Source organism: Sturnira hondurensis, unplaced genomic scaffold, assembly GCF_014824575.4.
Source record: "Sturnira hondurensis isolate 20B ecotype Veracruz unplaced genomic scaffold, ASM1482457v3 Scaffold0014384, whole genome shotgun sequence".
NCBI classification, from domain to species: Eukaryota; Metazoa; Chordata; class Mammalia; order Chiroptera; family Phyllostomidae; genus Sturnira; species Sturnira hondurensis.
The window spans coordinates 6,318,175-6,340,383 of NW_028087015.1; the positions used below are offsets into that span (position 1 = coordinate 6,318,175).

The following is a 22,209-nucleotide window of genomic DNA, read 5'->3' on the forward strand; positions in this document are numbered from 1 at the left end:
TGCTAAGTGAAATAAAGGAAATTGTATTTTCCTTTACTCCAGAAATCCAACAGTGACGGGAAGGAAACCAGGACTCAAATCAATGGTGTGGACCAGAAGGAAGATAGAAATATTCAAACAGAACACAATGAAGAAACAAGAATCCAAAAAATGAGTAGAGGCTTAGGAACCTCCAGGACATCTTTAAACGTTCCAACATTGGAATCATAGGGGTGCCAGAAGGAGAATAGGAAGACCAAGAAATTGAAAACTTATTTGAACAAATAATGAAGGAGAAATTCCCTAATCTGGTGAAGGAAATAGACTTCCAGGAAGCCCAGGAAGCTCAGAGAGTCCCAAAGAAGTTGGACCCAAGGAGGAATACACCAAGGCAGATCGTAATTACATTAGCCAAGACTAAAGATAAGGAGAGAATCTTAAAAGTAGCAAGAGAAATGGAAACAGTTACCTAAAAAGGAGAGCCCATAACACTTTCAGCTGATTTCTCAAAAGAAACCATGCAGGCAAGAAGGGGCTGGGAAGAAGTATTCCAAGTGATGAAAGGCGAGGACCTCCATCCAAGATTACTCTCTCCAGCAAAGCTTTCATTTAGAATGGAAAGGCAGATAAAGTGCTTCCCAGATAAGGTCAAGTTACAGGAGTTCATCATCATTCAGTCCTTACCATATGAAATGTTAAAGGAATTTATCTAAGAAAAAGAAGATAAAAAATATGAACAATAAAAGGACACAAACTCACAGCTATTAACAACTGAACCTAAAATGAAAACAAAAACAAACTAAGCAAACAATAGAACCGGAACAAAATCACAGAAATGGAGATCACATGGAGGGCTAACAGCAAGAGAGTGGGTGGGAAGAGAGGGGGAAAAGGTACAGAAAATAAGCAGCATAAATGGTAGGTAGAAGATAGATGGGGAGGTTAAGAATAGTATAGGAAATGTAGAAGCCAAAGAACATGTATATGACCCATGGACATGAACTAAAGGAAGTGAATGCGGACGGGAGGGTGTATGCAGGGTGGAGGTGGATAAAGGGAGGAAAATGGGACAACTGTAATAGCATAATTAATAAAATATATTAAAAAATTAGTAAATAGTATCTCTCAAGGACATAGATATAAAATTCTAAACAAAACTTTAAATAACCCAATCAACAATATATAAAATGATTAATATATGAGGAATAAGGCAAGACTGTCCATTTTTATCTCTCCTATTCAACAGTGTACTGGAGGTTCTAGCCAGTGTAAACAGACAAGGTTTAAGAAAATTACAGGCATCTAGGTTGGAAAGAAAGAAGTAAAATGTCTTTATTTAGAGACCACATGATCTTCTATGAAGAAAGCCTGATGGAACTGACAAAAAAAAGCTACTATATTTAGTAATTGAGTTTAGCAAAGTCACAGGATATGAGATCAATATAGAAAAACTGTTGCATATTTATATAATAGAAACACTTAAAAATTAAAAAAAACATATTTATAATAACAAAAATATGGAGTACTTAGTGATAAATCTGACAAAAGATGTGCAGTGCCTATACAATGAAAACTACAAACTTTGAGAAAACTTAAAAAGTCTTAAATTTTAACTTAAACTTAAAATTTAAATTAAATAAAGAGATATACAGAGTTCAAAGATCCTTATTGTTAAAATGTTAGTTTTGCCTGGCTGGTATAGCTCAGTGGATTAAGCATGGGCTGTGAACTAAAAGGTCGCTGGTTCAATTCCCAGTCAGGGCACATGCCTTGGTTTCGGGCAGGTTCCAAGTGGAGGCCACGGGTGAGTCAACCACACACTGATGTTTCTCTCCCTCTCTTTCTCTCTCCTTTCCCCCTCTCTAAAAATAAATAAATAAATAATTTTAAAAAATAAATAAAATGTTAGTTCTTTGCAGAGTGATCTATATATTCAACATAATCCCAGCCCAAATTCTACAAAACATTTTTGTAGAAATTAACAAACTGATTCTAAAATCCATATAAAATGATAAATCAACACACAAGTGCTGGTGAGGATGTGGACAAAAGGCAACCCTAATACACTGTTGGTGGGAATGCAGACTGGTGCAGTCACTGTGGAAACAGTATGGAATTTCCTCAAAAAATTAAAAACAGAACTGCCCACTGACCCATTGATTCCACTGCTGGGAATATACACTAAGAAACCCAAAACACCAATTCAAAAGAACCTATGCACCCCAATGTTCATGGCAGTGCTATTTACAAGAGCTAAATGTTAGAAACAGCTCAAGTGCCCATCAGTAGATAAGTAGATAGAAAAATTGTGGTACATTTATAAACTGGAATACCATACAGCAGGAAGAAAGAAGTCCTCCCTTTGTGACACCATGGATGGAACTGGATGGACACTATTACGCTAAGTGAAATAAGCCAGTTGGTGAAAGAGTTGTAAGTGAGGTTATACCATAGACCTCACTTATAACTGGAAACTAATGAACAAAATAAAGTAACGAGAAAAATAGAACCATAGGAAAATAGTGCTGTAGGAGGGGAGGAGGGAGAGGGGAATTGTAGGAGGAAGAGGAAGGGATTATTTGTCAAAGAGCATGTATGAATGATGAATGGATGTGGACAGTGGAGAGCAGACTGACTGTAGGCAAGAGGGGTGGGCTGGGTGGAAGGGGCAAAAGGGAAAAAATGGGACAACTATAATAGAATAAATAATTTTTTTAAATCTTAGGGGAAAATAAATACCATAAATTATTATTCACTTGTTAAAAGAATGAATTATATCTGTATTTACCAATATCAATATTTCTTAAAAATAATATTGAGTAAAAAAGTGAGCTGTTCAATAATGTGTATAACTACTTCACATTAAAAATCAGAAAAATATAAAATAAATTCCATATGAAAAGGACCATATAGAATATAGCAAAAACAACTTCAAAAAAGAATAATAAAGTTGGAGAAATAACAGCATCTCATGTCAAGATTTCAGGCTTACAGTTATCAAGGAACTGAGACATTCAGTCAAATAGCCAGGAAGGACCTGAAGCCAGGCAATAGCCATTTGAGTGAGCTTGGAAGTAGATCTTCTATGGCCTGACAATAGTTACATAAATGAGGTAGAAAGGGGGTGATCCATGAGAGAAGCCTTGAGACGATTGCAGCCCAGCCCAATACCCTGACTGTAGCCTTGGGGGAGATACTGAGCCAGAATGTTCACCTAAGCCATCCAAGATTCCTGACCCACAGTAACTGTGAGATTATACATATTTGCTGTTCTTTTTTTTTTAAAGATTTTTTAAATTTATTTATTTTTAGAGGGGAAGGGAAGGAGAAAAATATCAATGTATGGTTGCCTCTCATGAGTCCCCAGCTGGGAATTGGCCTGCAACCCAGGCATGTGCCCTGACTGGGAATTGAACTGCGATCGTGTGGTTTGCAGGCCCACACTCAATCCACTGAGCTACACGTGCCAGGGCCATATTTGCTGTTCTTGATCTCCCTCTAACTTTTCGGGTAATTTGTTATGCAGCAATAGATAACTAATACATATCTTGATCCTATTATCTGATGCAGGAGATCACCATCAACTTTGTAATTCCCAGCAGAGCAATTTGGTTGAACAGTAGGTCCAGATATACTGGGTGGAGCATAAGTTGACTAGAAACATTTCTAAAAGTCATATAATCATAGGACAGTAGAGATAGATGGAACCTTAAGGATCTTGGATCCAGCCTTTTAATTTTACAGATGAAAACAGAGAGGTAAGTTGATTAGTTCTAAATGACCACAATGGTAAGTGGCCACAGAAAGACTTGAATGTAACCTATGTCTTCTGATTCTGGGACAAGGGCAGTATCATGCTCTGTCCATTAATTTAAGCAGCTTACTGTGATCGTTCTTGGTGGGGAATTCCTGTGGCCTGAAAAAAACATGCTCACCAATTAAAAGTACATATGACACTTTATACTGAGATATTGCTCATTATTAACTGTGTTAATGACAGTCAGGTATGGTATAGTATATCTAAGAAGTAATTTTTACCAAATTTTATTCTAAAGTTTTATTCTTACATTTTAATGAGTACTTCTGATTAGTAAAGCTTAAATTTCCTTTAACAAGAAATACCAAATACCAGGTCTTTCTGATTTTCCTGCTATAGTCTATTTTATATGTATTTTAGGGTTCACATAAATAATGTTTATTATTGCTAGCAGCCAATAAGCTTAAACTTAGCATAAACAACAAAAAAGGAATAAAATTGGAAAATAAAATGGTATCTGAATTATAGATACAGCTTTTGAGAAGTTCTGTATAAGAAGAAGACCTCATGCTATGGATTAAACTTAAAAAAGTTTCTGAAACTTTGTAGACTGTTCAATAGCTAGTACTATTCTGTCTCTCACAACTGAACCTTTATCTGAGTATTCTGTATATTTGGAACCATCTGCTGTGGTACGCTCTGTCATGTATTTCTCTTTCTTAAAAGATGTAATTCAATGTTTGGGGTTTTTAAATTTTTTACTTAAATTCTTTATTTTTAAAATTTTTTAAATTATTTTTATTTGAGTATAATTGATATACAATCTTAATTAGGTTTTATTATCTTCAGGTGTACCACATAGTGATTCAACATTTTTATACCCTGCAATATAATCATCCTGCTAATTCTAGTAATCATCTGTCATGTGTAAACTTATCACAATATTATTGACTATATTCCCCTTCCCTTTCCACCCATCCCCCACCTCTTCCCTTATGGTTACCACCCTGTTTGGTCTATTTATATAAATCTGTTTTGTTTTTGGTTACATATATAAGTAAAACCACATGGTATTTGTCATTCTCTGCTTGATTTATTTCACTTAGCATAATACCCTGTAGATCCATCTATGTTGTCATGAATGGCAAGATTTCATTTGTTTTTATTTCTGTGTAATATTCCAGTGTGTATGTATCATATCTTTTTAAAAAGATTTTATTTATATATTTTTAGAAGAGGGGAAGGGAGGGAGAAAAAGAGGGAGAGAAACATCAATGTGTGGTTGCCTCTCACATGACCCCACACTGGGGACCTGGCCCACAACCCAGGCATGTGCTCTGACTGGGAATAGAACCAGTGACCCTCTGGTTTACAGGCCAGTGCTCAATCCACTGAGCCACACCAGCCAGGGTTCACATCTTCTTTATCCGTTCATCTATTGATGGACACCTAGGTTTCTTCCATATCTTGGCTATTGTAGATAATCCTGCAATGAACATAGAGATGCATAGCCCTAGCCATAGCAATCAGACAAGAAAAAGAAATAAAAAGTGTCCAAATAGGAAAGGATGATGTAAATCTGTCATTCTTTGCAGATGGCATGATACTACATACAGAAAGTCCTACAGAATCTATCAAATATTAATAGAATAAAAGAATTCAGTAAAGTAGCAGGATACAAAATTAACATATAGAAATCTGTCATGTTCCTATACAGTAATAATGAGCAATCAGGAGGAAAAATAAAGAAAACAATCCTATTAACAATTACATAAAAAAGAATAAAATACCTGGGAATAAACTTAATCAAGGAGGTGAAAGACCTCTACTCTGAAAACTATGAAACACTGAAGAAAGAAATTGAGTAGGACACAAATAAATGAAAGGGTATACCATGCCTATGGGCAGAAAGAATTATTATTGTTAAAATTACCATAGTATCCGAAACAATCTACACATTCAATAAAATTCCTATCAAAATACCAATGACATTCTTCTCATAACTAAAACAACCCTAAAATTTATATGGAACTATAAAAGACTTTTGAGTAAGCTAAGCAATCTTGAGAAAGAAGAATAAAATTAGAAGTATCATACTCCATTATCTCAAAATATATTACAAAGCTGTAATAATTAAAACAGTACAGTACTGGCATAAAAACAGACACATGGCTAAGAAACAAATTCTTAGTTATATGGTCAATTAATCTATGACCACAAAGGAGGTAAAAGTACACATTAGAGTAATGACAGTCTCTTCAACAGTGGTGTTGGGAAAACTGGACAGACACATTCAAAGAAAAAAAAGGAAACTAGACCTCTCTTACATCATATACAAAAGTAAATTCAAAATGAGTTACAGACTTAATGTTAAGATCTGAAACCATAAAACTCCATCTACTTCTGTTTTTTTAAAACTGATCTCATTCATTTATTTTTAGAGAGAGAAGAAGAGAGGGAGAAAGAGCGGGAGAGAATGTACTATTTCCAGCAAGTCAACAAAGTCTCCAAAATGTCTCTTCCTTATCTGCTTTCAATTTAAAGTGCATTCACTGAACAAATACTGATAGGACATGTACTTATTTTATGTTAATTATTGAGGTAGGCCCTGAGACTATGATGACAACAGGGTAAAGACCCTATCCTTAAACAATCTTTAAGTCCAGGGAGAGGAGGTAGATAAGTACACAGGGAATATTTTACAATGTTAAGTGTTATGCTTGAGGGAAACATAAAGTGAAAGAAAAAACAAATAAGAAAAAGGAATATCCCAATTAGCACCAGAGGGTGAGAGATGGGAGTCAGAAAACATTTCCATAGGAATCAATGTCTACTCTAAAACTTGAAGGATATTTATGAATTAGTCAGTTTATTAATGAGGTAGGCAATATTATAATATTAATAGTAAAAACTTTGGAGACAGTTTGGATTCAAATGTTGACTGTGGCTGCTGTTTGCACTTAGGATGTTATTTAACCTGCCTGTTTGATTTGGAGGAATCAAAACGGAATGTATGCAAGTTCTCACTACCACCTATCTACCTTCCTCTATGTCCATACACTCTACTTCTCTGCTATCACTACAGATGAACTTTCCATGCTCTTGTCAAAGGCCAAATATTCTGCATATATACTAGATCCTGTTTGGCCTTGCCTTCTCCAGACCTTTCTCTTTCCTGCATCGTTAATAGTTCCTTTCTGAATTGATCTTTTCCATCACTATTACAAAATTCAGTTACTTCTGTCTTTACAACAAAACAAAACAAAAGATTACTCTTTTGACTCCACTTTCCTCTCCAGGTACTGCCTCAATATTCTCCTTTCTTTTCCAGATAAACTAACTCATATGCATTGTCTACACTCATTCTCTTCAAATTCTCTTTTTGTTTCTAATATTTTATGGAACTATTTTTGTCAGGATCCTTGACTTTCCTGTTTTTAAAGTGAAGAGTTAATTCTCAGTTCTCAGTTGACATGGTTGATCACTTTCCCTCCTTAACATTTGGCTTCTAGCACTAACACTGTTCTTGTTTTCTCCTACTTTTCTGGCTGTTCCTTTTTTGTCCTGTCTCTAAAACTTGAAGTACCTAGGAGGGTCAGTCTTTCAACTTCTCATTTTCTATTTACACTCATTCCCTTTGTAATCTCATCCAGTCTTCTGGCTTTACTTGTCATTTATTTGCTATCAACTCCCAAATATTACCTGCAACCTAAACTTTTTCACTAAATTCTTGGCTTATATACAACTCACTATCTCTACTTGGATGTACTAATGTAATAGGAATCTTGAACTTAATATTTCCAAAATTTATTCCATCTCCCCCTGACAAATTTTCTCCTCCCACAGTCTTGCCTCTCTTAGTCAATAGCAACTCCATTTTCCAGGTTACATCCCCAAGTCTTAAGAGTCATCACTGACTTCTTTCATATCGTACATCCAATCTCTCAGCAAATGCCATCAGCTCTACTTTTACAATAGATCCAGACGCAACTGCTTCTTTCCATGCCCACTGTTACTTGGGTGCAGATCACAATTATCCTTTGCCTGAATTATCACAAGAGCCTTCTGTCTCCATGTTTTGTCTCAGTCTCTTTGCAATGCAGCAGCCACAGTCATCCTGTGAATTATAACTCAGAGCATATGACTATTCTTTTCAAACTGGCCTATAAGACCCTACATGGTTAGGCATCCTGTTTCTTTTCTAACCTTATTTTTACTTTCCCTCTGGCACTATTCTAGTCACTTGGGCTCTCTTGCTGTTCCTTAAAACACATGAGCATGCTGCTGCCTCAGGGCTTTTGCACTTGCTCTCTAGTAATGCTCCTCTGCTACTTATCTGCATGGATAGCTCCTTCTTTTGTATTTATTCAAAAGTCCTCCTCTTAGCAAGGTTATTTCCTTATACTTCTTAAAATTGCAAAATCTTCTCCAACACTATTTCCTTTCTATGCTTTATTTTCTTTAACATCTATATAGTTATTTGTCTGATTTATTGCCTTTTTCTTTCCCACTCCAGAATGGAAAGTCCATGAATGCAGAGGTGCTCAACACAGCATTAGTCACTAAATAAATTAAGAAAAAGGGCACACTGTCTAACACATATTGTGGTAGGATATGCAGCTTGTGGGTACCTGTACTTTGCTACTAATAATTGACAAATATACTATCCATGTGGAACTAAAAGTACTTTAGATTCATTTGGTATTGATGCTATTTACCATAAAAGATATTTTTCTCTTCCCTTCCTATATATAGTATTTTGTGAATTTGTGTATACTTTTTCATGGTATAAAGTTCTTATTTTTCACATTTAATCGATGTGTAACACTACAAAACTAATTCTAGTGTCAGTGTTTGGTTAATACGTATCTTTTTAGGGTATGCCCTATGGGACAGTTATGCTTACTGGATTAGGACAGAGCCGTAAGAAGCATTAGAACTTCATTCTAATTCTCTGAAAGTCTTAAAAGCTAAAAAATGAGTCATTACCTATTTGTTTATTTATAACTTATTTCTATAAACATTTTAATTTTGTTCTATTATTGGGGAACATGATAAAATAGGCTCATTTTAAGAAGGCACAAACATTACTTGAGAATTACAAATGTAGCTTACAACACTGGAAAAGTCTGATAAAAATAAGAAAGCTCAATTTACTCCTCCTAGAAGTTGCCAGTTTATATTCTGTATTTCTTCAAAAATTCTCTGGTATCTACCCATTTTTATGTTCTTTTCTCATAGTTCTAGTATTTTCATAGCTAATAAAAAGAAATGGAGAAAGATATCTCCAAGGAAATACTTACACTCATATGCTGCATGAAAGTAACAATGCCTAGAGCTGTCAGGTTATACTGGCCAGGAAGCAACTAGTCTCCTGCTTACAGTGCGTAGCTGTAGGACCGAGGCAACTCAGATAATTATCCCAGACCTTAGACTCCCTATCTATTAAATGGGCATAATTACAGGCATCTACCCCATGGGACTGTTACAATGATTGAACTATATAATGATTATAAAAGCAGTGTCATAATACCAGGTATATAGGTAAACACTTGAAAAGTGTTAAGTGACACTTAAGATAGGTTTTGGTATTTTACTTAAGGTTCTTCTAGTTGTAAATGACAAACGCTAGCTTAAGCTAGATTTCATGTAGTCAATATATACTTACATAAGCACTTACTATGTGCCTCCCATTGTGCCAGGTACTAAACTAAGAACAGGTAAAGAATATGGGAAAATTTATAACAAGGCTATGGAGTGGTTCTTAGAGCTCAAAGGCAGACGTGCTGTTGAACTTCATTCAGAAAGAAATGAAACTGGGAACTGGAAAGATGATGAAAACCTAGGAAGTATTTGGCATCTTGCTATTTACTTCTCTGGGAAGATGGATTTCTCTTGTCTTCTAAGTAGATCAGCTTTTTCTGCAACAAAGCTTAGATAGTAGATTAAAGATAGTCACCCACAAACTATCAAGTTCAAATGTTACTGTTCTGGCCATACTGAGAGACAGCTCCTACAGTTTTATCTCTCTGATCTTTTGCCTTAACTTCAATGTTTGATAGGGATCAAGTGTCCATACTTGTCTACATAAAGGGTCAGCTAACAGGGTCATGGTAAGTTGAACAAATCCTTCAAATGGTATCTACAGAAAGTATTATCCACAATTTATAAAGAGAAAAGCAAGACAGAAGTATGAGTTACTTTCCCAAATTCATGTGGGTACTGAGTGCACTTGTACAAGTACATCGCCAGCATATGACAGTGGGTGCCCTCTTCAGTTTTATATTTTTGGAGCATCGCCTGCCCTAGTCCCAGTTCTTTTAAATGCTTAACAGTTCTTTTCATGATATGGGTTGGTCACAAAGTTCACTTGTTTTTTCTGTAAGATGGTTCTACTAGTGCTTAATTGTCTTCAACTTCATTCCAAACAATTTTGTTCGATTCTACTGTAACACCTGTAATATCAGTGTACATTAAAAAAAGTCAATATTGGTGAATTTTTATGTAGCCGTTTTAATGAAGGTGGAAGAAAATATACATTTTCAGTATAGTATGCCTTATCATCTCAAGAAAGGTAAAAATGCAATTGAAACACACAAAAAATATTTATGCAGTGTAGAGAGAAGGTGCTGTGACTCAACAAATGTTGTCAAAAGTGGTTTGCAAAGTTTTGTAATTTCTTGTTGGAGATTTCTTGTTAGACAATGATGCTCCATGATGGGGTAGACCAGTTGAAGTTGATAGTGATCAAATCGAGACATTAATCAAGAAGGATCGGTGTTATACCATGTGGGAGATAGCCAACACACTCAAAATATCCAAATCAATAAAATTATTGGTGAAAATGAAAAATGTGTCTGCATGGAAATACCATGCAGACTTGTTAGCCAACTCAAAGCTGTGTTCCCTCACTCTCACCATGTCCTGCATTCCCTCACTGTCATGTGTTTTCTTACTAAAATGTGGCATCCACAATTTTTTTTAAAAATGCAATGTTTAAAAAAAGTTTCATGAATTCAGATTTTAAAAGTTTTTTGCAGAAATAATAAACATGTAATTATATGTTCTCTTATTGAATTTGTATATAAATAATTTGCCTTCCAGAAGATACTACAAAAAGCAGAAACTTACCTTCCCATTCTGTTGGGATATCCCCTACTTCATAGTCTATTTCTCTTTTACTTGCGGCTTCTACAACTCTTTTCTCTCGAATAGTCTGTCCTATAAGATAAAAGTGGTTATTACATTTTTAAATATTTTTTAATGTAATTATTTATTTATAGAGAGAGAGGAAGAGAAGGAGTAATACAGGGAGAGAAACATCAATGTGTGGTTGCCTCACATGACCCCACACTGGGGACCTGGCCCCTAACCCAAGCATGTGACTGGCAATTGAACCAGAAACCCTTTGGTTCAACTAGCAATTGAACCAGCAACCTTTTGGTTCAACAGAATCCAGTAAGCCACAGCAGCCAGGGTGATTATTACATTTTTATATGAACTCATGACACAGTAGTTACAAGTAAGGTTTTCTCTTTGGATACTGTACACCTTTTCATATGGTAAAAGAATTAACAGGAAAAATAATAGATTCCATTTAGAATTAGGCAATTTCTACATGACCGCAAAAAAATGTAATTTCCTACCTTAATTTTAGTGAAATAAATCTAGATTCCATGTACAGAAAAAAAGCAGCCAATCAATCTGTAGAGCACTAATAGCTGACAAAAAAAGTTTTCCTTACTAATAACCAGTGTTCCACTCCCTCAAGTCTGCAAGTACACACACACACACACACACACACACACACACACACGAGTTGTTACTGCTGAAAGGGATAGATATTTATGGCCCCTACTAAGTCTGTAATCAACCACAAGACTCTGCCACCACCCTGTCCCCATAGTACACTGGCAAACTAAGATAATCGAGTCATAGGTTGAATTCTGTGGCCCATCTGAGTAACTATCTCTCTTTATCCCTCTAAATAAAGAGGGACAAAAACTGGTGAGTTTTGGATATGGGGCTTAGGTGAGATCAACATCTGGAATAGGGTGGTGGCAATGTGCAAAACATAAAAGCAGAGAGGCAGTAAAGAGAAAGTTGGAGAGAGGCAGGGGTTGGTTGAGAATGTCTATTGATTATATTTTTCAATAATAAAAAGTTGATTAGTGTTTAAGTTCATAGGAAAGGCATAAAACTATTTAGTAATTTCTTCTGTTTTCAAAAAGTCTTGATTATATCCTTCAAAGTAGGTTTGTCAAACTTGTGATTTCAAAACACATTCCTTTTTCTTTTTTTTTTCCTTCGGGAGAGAATAAAGTTTATCTACTGCCCAAGAAAGAAGAGGGCATGGTGTGGAGAGGTACACCAGCATTGAGGGGTGAGGGCTTTGAACTTTTATCAGATCATAATTAGATTTTAAAAGGGTAGGAGGGTGCTGTTGTGTGGAGCCTGGACCATTGGAGTGTTATAACAGGAGGGTGCAGTTTGTTCCAATGTTATCTTCTGCCTGTGGCTATAAGGAGCAGTTAGTTCTGTTCTTGCTTTCCAGTAATTTCCAGTGCTGGGGACACAAGCTCAGAAGAGTCAAATGGCCGTCCTGTTTAATGAGGTCATAGGTCTGCTTGGCAAATGGAGCCCAATAGCAAATGGGGCTGACTTTATCCTTTATTCCCCCCTCTAGTTTTAAATAGATTTACTCTTTTTTTTAAATGCTGAATTTTTTATTCAAACCAAGAGTTCAAGATTCTTTGTCTCGTTTCAATTAAATCTAGTATTTCCTAAAGCAAACTGAAAGACAAAAAATACTGGCCCTGGCTGGCATAGCTCAGTGGATTGAGCGCGGGCCTGCGAACCACACGATCGCGGTTCGATTCCCAGTCAGTGCACATGCCTGGGTTGCGGGCCAGTTCCCAGCAGGAGACACACCAGAGGCAACCATACATTGATATTTCTCTCTCTCTCTCTCTCTCTCTCCTTCCTTTCTCCTCTAAAGATAAATAAATAAAATCTAGAAAACAATAAAACATTACACAAAAAAGACAAAAATACTGATACTATATATATATATATACCTTTTTAGCATGAAAATAGATTATATTTTATTTTTGCTAGAGCTTAGGACCAAAATTGGCACTGTGAAGATACCATCTGTACTGATTTGAAGCAGTTCAATCATGTCTGTTTGTCCCTCAAACAAGTAAAATCACAGTGAATAATGACAATACACTTGCATCATATAGATTCATTCTTTTTTCCCCTTTTCATTTTTTTAAATAATTTTTTAATTTAATTCCTGTTCAAGTACAGCTTTCTGTCTTATATTCCCAACCCTGCCTGCCCCCCGCCCCATGCTCCCCGCCTCCCTCCCATTTCCGCCCCCCACCCTTAGTTATTGTCCATGTGTCCTTTATACTTGTTCATGTGAGTCCATCCCCTTTTCCCCTATGATTCTCTCCCCTCTCCCCTCTGGACCCTGTCAGCCTGTTCCGTATTTGAGTGTCATTGGTCATATTTTGCTTGCTTGTTTGTTTTGTTTGTTTAGATCCCTGTTAACAGTGATATCATGTGGTATTTGTCTTTCACTGCCTGGCTTATTTCGCTTTCCAGTTCCATAATGCTTTCCAGTTCCATCCATGATGTTGCAAAGGGTAGTAGTTCCTTCTTCCTTTCTGCAGCATAGAATTCCATTGTATAAATGTACCATCGTTTTTTGATCCAGTCATTGACCTATGGGCATCTAGGTTGCTTCCAACTCTTGGCTATCGTGAATTGTGCTGCTATGACATATAGATTCATTCTTAATGACCTAGCCCAGTTCTGGTTTGGGGGGGGGGTCGGGTAGGGACAAAGGTCTCTTCTTATGTAACTACTTCAGGTGGGTTAGGGATATACAGCTGTCCTTGCCTATGGGTCCAGGTATGAGTCATTAAGGAGAAGAGGGTGGAACTGGACAGCCCAAAAGTGAGAGCTGTGGCCAGAGGCCATTTAATCTCCCAAGCATGGATGATCTTTTGCAGGATATAAGATATTTGAGGAGACGTGGCCTAAAAACAAGAATAAAGAAAAAGGCTGCTATAGGTTCTAGGAAGGGAATCAGCCAGGAAAACAAAGACCAGATATTGAACTTAAAATCTCCAAAAGGGAGAGGCAGAGAAGTGAGTAAATTCTGTGTGGCTGATGCTGCACCAGTAGTTCTCAACAAGTCAAAGGATGAAAGAAAGAAATGAAACATTAGCTTGGAACAAAACTAGAATTCAATCCATTTGTGGGTGACAACTGGACATTGTAACTTCCATTGAAACACAATTTCTCTCCCTAAAATCATCCTCCTTTTATTTAAGAGTCTGAATATAAGTCCAGTTTCAATTTGGCCTTATTATTTGTATGAACACCAAAAGACTAGTAATCGATCATGTAAGCTCTTGTCTTTAACCAATTCCTTGATAATCACTGAAAAAACACCGTTGTTTACAAATAGATGACATCAAGGATGTATAAAAAATAATGTACACATCTTTAGAAATGTAAAACAGAGCCATTAGTTTAAAAAATAAACTCTTTGTAATTAGATACAAGATTTTTCCTCCAAAAAACCCAAATTGTCTTAAAATTACTCCATTCTTTGGAACAAATCCTACTTGTACAATTTTTATGAATTGGTAATGAAATTTATGCCTCCTACTGAATAAATAATTATGCACAAACTGCACATGTACTCACGCTAACAGTTGTAAAGACAGTTCTACTGATCACAGCAAGAAAATTTCCACCTAATAAATTGAGCAAATCTAAGTACCTGCTCAAATGTCAAAATTTTAGGATCTAATTTACATTTAAAAATTAACTTAAGACCAGTCAAGAGGGTGGCATAGGTAAAGGTGGTACTTGCATCTTTCCACAACCACATCAAAAATACAACTAAACTACAAAACAATCAGCATTTCAGAACAGCCTAAAATCTAGCTGAATGGAAGTCCTACAACAAAAGATGTAAAGAAGCCACATTGAAACTAGTAGGAGAGTGGGAGACAAAGAACAGGCTAGTCCCACACCCTTGTGCAGTAGGTAAAAATTGGGAGGGATATCTTGGCTGTGGAGGGCCCCCTTGCTAGCGAGGGGTGCCAGCCCTACACCAGGCCCCCCTGCCCAGCACTCCAGTGAAGAAAACTCCCCAGGAAGAGAACTCCTCATAACTTCAGACTGTAAAAACCTGAGGGGACGGTAGCTGAATGAAATGGAGGACGTCTGCAGTCTCAAGCAGTTCCTCTTACAGGGCCCACAAATGAACTTACTCAGACTTACTCCCTCTGAGTTTCAGCACTGGGGAAGCAGGTCAAAAGGTACCAGGAACATGGGGAGGAATAGGAATGTCTGACATCAGGGGGAGAGCCAGAGAAGTAGCTTTCTCCCAGACAGAAGTACTGGCAGAGGCCATTTTCCTTTTCTGAGTCCTTCTCCCACAGAATCAGCAGGTAGGTGCCATACGAGTCTCCATCGACCTGAGTATAACTGTTCACCCCTGCCCTAGGCATTCCCTGACCCTGACTCAGCAACTTGGGGGCCCACACAAGCTGTTTCCAGTAACTTTTCCATATGAATAGCTGGTCTTGTCTCATACTTCAGATTTCCCTAAAATTTTTCAAACAAGTAGCACCTGGCCTCAGCATACCCCACACATACCTGTAAGAGGCCCTAGGCTCAGCACAGGTTGAGCACCTGCATCACAGGTTTAGCACTTGCATCACAGGTTGGCATCTCCTGGGCACCTCTAAGCCCTGCACAAATAGTAGCCATCTGAAGATTGCTCTGTAGTTTTTGTGGGGTAGCCCCGGGCAGAAAACAGGTGTGGCTGATCTTGGTCTGCACCTCGTGAGAGGCCCCAGACCCAGTGCACCCAGTGGACAACTTCAAACTACATCAAAGCACCACCCAACCACCTTCACAAGTGACATACTCAAGGGAAAGACTCAGCGGGCACCAGACCTTGCTAAAGTAAGTCCTGCTCCATGGGATGGGTCTTTGACTGCTGATCCTCCACAGCTGACTGGCCTGGGGATAATTCCCTCCCATTGACATGTCAACAGTATCAAGGCTCAATTACAATAGAAGGGTGTAGTTATACATAGTTGGGGTGACCTAGAGTACCCAGCTTGTGTGATAGGGGAGGCTATGCCACTTGACCCTAGAGGATACCTACTATGTTAGGCCAGTCAACCAAGCCCAGAAGATGAAACAGTTCCATTTAAAGGTTAGAAACAAACACAGGGAAGTGGCCAAAATAAGATAAACATGTCCCAAGTGAAAGAACAGAAAACTCTAGAAAAATAACTAAACAAAATAGGGACAAGCAATCTACTAGATGCAGAGTTCAAAACACTGGTTATAAGGATGGTCAATGAACTTAGTGAGAACCTCAACAGTATAAAAAAAAACTAGTCAGAAATGAAGGATATACTAACTGAAGTGAAGAATAACTTACAGGGAAACAACAGTAGAGCAGATGAAGCTGAGAATCAAATTAGTGGTTTGGAATGTAAGAAAGCAAAAACCACCCAATCAGAACAGGAAAAAAGAAAAAGAACCCAAAAGAATGAAGATAGTTTAATAATCCTCTGGGACAACTTCAAGCCTACCAAAATTCTCATCAGGGGGGTCCTGGAAAAAGACAGAGAGCAAGAAATTGAAAACCAAACAAGATGAACCCAAAGAGGCCCACATCAAGACCCATCATAATTAAAAGGCTAAAAGTTAAAGACAAAGAGAGAATCTTAAAAGCTGCAAGACAAAAGCAGTTGGTTACCTACAAGGGAGCTCCCACAAGACTGTCAGCTGATTTCTCAACAGAAACTTTGCAGGCCTGAAGGGATTGGCAAAAAATACTCCAAGTGATAAAAAGCAAGTATCTACAATCAAGATTACTCTACCCTGCAAAGCTATGCACCACATAGCTTTGTATGCATAGCTTGTGATGCAAGTACCACATTTACAACTGAGGGACAGAGAAAGAGTTTCCCAGATGAAAAAAAAAAAGCTAAAGGAATTTATCACTACCAAACCAGCATTACAAGAAATGTTAAGGGGGGGAGGGGGAGGAGAAGAGGAAGGTAAAAATATAAAGGGTAAAACTGCAATAAATACATAACTATCAAGAATTGAAGCTAAAAGTAATAAACAAGCAGAACATAAATGGACTCAGAGATACAGAGAACGTTTTGATGGTTACCAGATCCAAGGAAGGTTGGGAGGTTGGATGAAAACACTGCAAAATTAAGAAGTACAAATTGGTAGTAATAGAATAGTCATGGGAATGTAAAGTACAGCATGGGGAATATAGTAAATAATATTCTAATAAATATTTGTGGTGTCATATTAATACGAGAATTATCAGAATGACTGCTATAGTAAGTTATATAATGTCTAATCACTGAGGTGTACACATGAATCTAATAGACTCATATGTCTACTGTAATTAAAAATTAAAGATCATTTAAAAAATTAACTTAATGACAAAATTATTTAAATAGTGTATGTATAGGTTTAATAACTCCTAGTACAATAAAGAACAATTGACAGTGGTAAATTATTGAATTTCTCATGTGTTAAGTAAAACAATGAATAATTGTCTAACTTAATATTAAACAATTTTAGACTTACTTAAGCAGTCAAAATAAAAGTCTGAATTCTGGTAGATCATAATGATCCATAAAGACTATAGTATAAGTAACAATATTATTTCCCAAACTTAAAAAATTTAAAGCTAGCTGCCATTGGGCTAATTCTAAGAGGATAGCAGATTTCCTCTTCTTTTGTTTAGAAAAATATGGAACCCAGGAGGAGCGATCCTGGGTACTGGGTAGATGACAGGCTTACGTAACAGATTTCATCTGTTTTATCGGGTTTCTGGGAGAGAGTATGCAAACCCTGACGGTGATATGGGAAGGAAGATCTAAAGCAGAGAGTCCTAAACTTCAGCCACTCAAGTAGCAGCTTTGCAATCTCTGTCACATTGTATTCTTTCCTTACCATTTTTCTTTAAATTGGCTTGCTTTTTCCTTCAACAGTCACTTTTACCTTACCCTAAAAAATATTCACAGAATCACTGACTGATATACTAGTTGTATTTTGTGTTCAAACACACATAAAATAGATATATCTTTAAAACGTAAGAGGCTGTCTTTGCAGCCCATGAAGTTGTCAAGCAGACCACACTTTGGAAACCACACTGGCCCATAGAGACACAAGCCCAGCAACACATAGTGATGCAGGATATAGCAACCAACACAGCAGTAAGAAATTCCTATGGATGGAAATGGCTGAGTTTCATAAATATCAAAGTCTTGCTTTGATTACGTTTAACCTTCATTTTGATAAAATCCTATGTTATGTAAAGTTAAGTTTGAAAGAAGACAGCAGAGGTCCTGGAATTCCAGGAGTGGGCAAAGAGGGAAAAAAGCTAAACTGTACTACACTTTTACCATAAGCCAGACGTTGGACTAAGTTTCACTTTATACGGGTAGTTTTATTTAAACTTCACAATGCTCTGACATTATTATTACTCCTTTTTATAGAGTCTGAAGCTTAAGAGAACTTAAGAAATTTACTTCCAGTCACACACAAGACAACAGGAATCTGGATTTGAACACAGGTCTTCTGATTCCCAACCACAGACACTTAGCCATGAAGCTATGTTGCCAAACATTAAGACATCTATAAGTGTTGTATCTATAAACATATCACATTTCAGTTAGTAAAATAGAAGAGCCAAGCTAAAAAAAAAAAGGAGCTGTCATTTCCCAGAAGATCAAAAATCAACTGTTTCTCACCAAAAAAGAAAAAAACCCACTGCCTTTCACTAGGGTATTTTCAGAATATAGAAAACACATTTTAAATAATTTAATGTAACAATCCTGACAGTAATTTAACTTTCAGTAAACATTCACTGAAGAAAGTCTGAAAAATACACACAAAAAAGTAAAAGAAGAAAACAGAATTCATCCATAATATCGCCACCCCAAAAAATCAGGATAACACTTTATTGTATTTCCTTTCAGTCTTTTGTCAAGATATAGATTATAAATACACAAATGCTTATACATACATATTTATAAGATTAAAGCTAAACACTTGTCCCTTTCCACTATGTAGACAATATAAAATTTCTCACTTAATTTCATATCTTAAAAAATTAATAAGTATTCAGTTTCCAAACATGTTCTAATATTACAAGGAAGAAGAAAACTCTTGTATAAGTGTGTACATTTCTTTTAGTTGTGTTTCAAATGCAAAAAGTAAAAAAAGGCTTGTCTCTTTAAGAATAGACAATAAAGCAAGTTAAAAAATACATACTAAGGGAAATTTTATGCCAATTACAGGGTAAATATCAGGTATGTTGTGCAAAGTAAATTTTACAAACTATGGCAGTATTTCATGATCAGGAGAGAAAGAGGTAAAGTACAGTGATTTATTTCATATCTTGGTCACCAAAGGAATTCTCTCTTTTGAAAGACTGGGAAAAAGTCTTATAGCCCTTTCTCTTTTTTCTTTTCAGGAAGAAAGGTGAAGTGGAAAGAGGAAAATGGCAAGGGGAAAATGCTTTAAGGAATTCCCCTTAAGCAAACAGACAGTTACTTTCCAGAGAAAAGGGGTTCATTAAAAACCCCAAGCACCACTGCTGAAAAGAGAAAGCCCAAATATTGTCTACTATCGGATCAAGTCTCTGCAAGAGAATAATCAGAGTATGTCTTTCTGAGAAGCAAGGAACTGACCAAAGAACAAAGAGTTTGTGATATTTTGAGCACCATTTTTAGAAGGTAGATTCTAAATTTGTACAAATCTACATTTGTAGAATGTAGATTTTATGGTCTTGCAATATTTCCTTCAAGCATATAAAGTTCATTTATTTTTTGAATAGGTTGTATCAGCTCAATTGTAAAAGTCTCCTTCCCATTTCTGTCTCTTGGTCATTCAGTTATCTTCCCTGGAAGCAAACATGATGGCCAGTTTCTGAAGTAATTTCCTAGGGACAGCTTATAGATGTACAAGCAAATATGTCTGTAGGAATTCTATGGAGACATAAATGGTAGCATACCAAACGTTAGGGATTCAATGTTCGTGTGCCCCCTCCTGTCTCCCCCTTCCCACAGCAAGCACATTCACATATTGGGATCCTAACTCCCAGTATGATGGTATTAGGAGTAGGCCCCCTTTGAAAGGTGATTAAGTCATAAGAGCGGGGTTCTCATGAATGGAATTGGTGCTCTTATAAAAGATCCTAGAGAGCTCTCTGCTCTCCATCATGTGAGGACAAAAAAAGAGAGCCCTCTACAAACCAAGAAGCGGATCCTCACATCACACCTGCCAGCACCATGATCTTGGACTTCCCAGCTTTCAGAACTGTAAGAAATAAGTATCTGTTGCCTAAGCCACCTAGTGTACAGAAGTTTGTTATAGCAGCCCAAGCAGACTAAGACATCAATCATACTGTTTTCCATCTTGCTTTTTTTCTCCCCTAACAACCTACTTTGGAGATGTTTACACGAGTATAAAAAGATCTGCATCATAATTTTTAACAAACATTGAATAGTGTAGAATGGGTATATCATAATTTTAAAAACCAGTTCCTATTTGATGAATATTTAGGTTGCTCCCAATCTTTTACTATTACAAACAATGCAGCAATGAATAATCTTATATGTCTGTTCATGTGTTGTAAGTACACATATACACATGAGCTAAATCCCAGAAGTAGACTTCCTAGGTCAGATGGAATGTACATCTGTACTTTTGATAGCTATTTCCAAATTACCCTGATAAAGGCTGCACCAGCTTAGCTCCCACAAAGAGCGGTGAAAGCACACATTCCCCATGTCCCTACCCTCTGATCTTGCCATATGTTGGTTAAAAATGGTACCTTGCTATAATTTTAGTTTTCGTAAATGAGGTTGGCATCATTTCACTATAAGATCATTTGTACTTCTTCTATAAATTATTTATTCATGTCCTTTAACCATTTTTCTGTTTGTTCAACAATAAATAATTAATAATATGAATTATTTATTTAATAATTTCCCTTCCCTCTGCATACAAGGTATTCTTACACATATGAAAACTGAACAAGACTTACATATCAAAAGGATGGTTGGGGAAGGAATTATAAAATTCTAATTTGTTACCAACATGCTGCCTTCCTAGGGTCTTGGTGGCCCTTTAGATGATTAAGACCCTTGACAGGTGCCAGTTTGAGGCAGGTGATAGCAATGGCCTGAAGAATAAGATAACAGGCTTAGGCATCTCTCCTTCCCCTGGGCCACTGCTCCTTCCCTAATCCATCCATGCAGTAAGGGAAGATATTTAGGCAGCTTTAATCTTTAAATTTTGGAGCTTCCAAAATCAAAAAAAGGACTTCCAGTCTAGATGGAGGCATAGGTAAACATGCTTGCCTCCTCATACAACCACAGCAAAAACTACAACTAAATTATAAAACAATTATCATGCAGAACTGTCAGAAAATCGAGCTGAATGGAAGTCCAACAACCAAGGAATTAAAGAAGTCACACTCATCTAGGAGTATAGGAGGGGTGGAGATGTGGAGAAGAGACATGGAATGGGTGGTCCCACACCCCCATGTGATGGATAAAAATTGGAAGAGATACCTCAGAAGTGAGGGATCCCAGTCCCACACCAGACCACCCAGCCCTGTTCCAGTGGCAAAAAGATAAGTCCCCATAACTTCTGGCTGTAAAATCCAGTAGGTGTTGGGGCACTGGAAGAAACTGAGATTCTCAGGCTCCTCCTCTGAAAGGGCCCGAAACTGTCTTACGACTTGTGCAGAAACACTCCCTCTGGGGTCTAGCACCAGGGCAGCAGCTGGAAGGGTACCAATGGCATATATGGAATTACTGAAGTGTCTGGCATCAGGGCAAGTGCCAGGGAACAGATTTCTCCCAGACAAAACTCCAGTGGCCAAGCAGTGGTCACTGTCCCTTTGCTGAGACCTCTCCCACACAGAGCCACATAGAGGTTGGTCTGTAGCTTTGTATCTGAAACTCCATCAACCTGGTTCACACAGGTTCACCCAGGCAATTACCTAAGGCTCTGCCTCATCCAACTTATGAGTGTGCTTTTCTACAATAGGCCATGCTGCTAACACGGGAAGTCAAAGCAGCTCTACCTAATACACAGAAACAAACACAGGGAGGTTGCCAAGCAGATAAAAAAATGTGGCCCAAATCAAAGAACAGAGCAAAAACTATAGAAAATAACTAAATAAAATGGAATTAGCAACCTTTCAAAACACAGGTTATTAGTATGCTCAAGAAATTCACTGGGTACTTCAAAAGCATAAAAAAGACCCAGGCAGAAATGAAGGTTACACTAAGTGAAATAAAGAAAAATTTACAGACAATCAACAGTTGAGTAGATGAAGCCAAGAATCAAATCAATGACTTGGAACATAGGAAGAAAAAAAA

General features: G+C 37.0%; 1 protein-coding gene across 1 annotated transcript in view; it reads right to left on the reverse strand.

Annotated features, from left to right (window-relative positions):
- Positions 1-22,209, reverse strand: part of NDUFAF2 (NADH:ubiquinone oxidoreductase complex assembly factor 2) — a 169,774-nt gene that overhangs the window by 60,174 nt on the left and 87,391 nt on the right. The window contains exon 2 of the mRNA XM_037062891.1: positions 10,868-10,957. Coding sequence (XP_036918786.1) covers positions 10,868-10,957 — 90 coding nt within the window. The remainder of the gene's footprint in view (positions 1-10,867; positions 10,958-22,209) is intronic.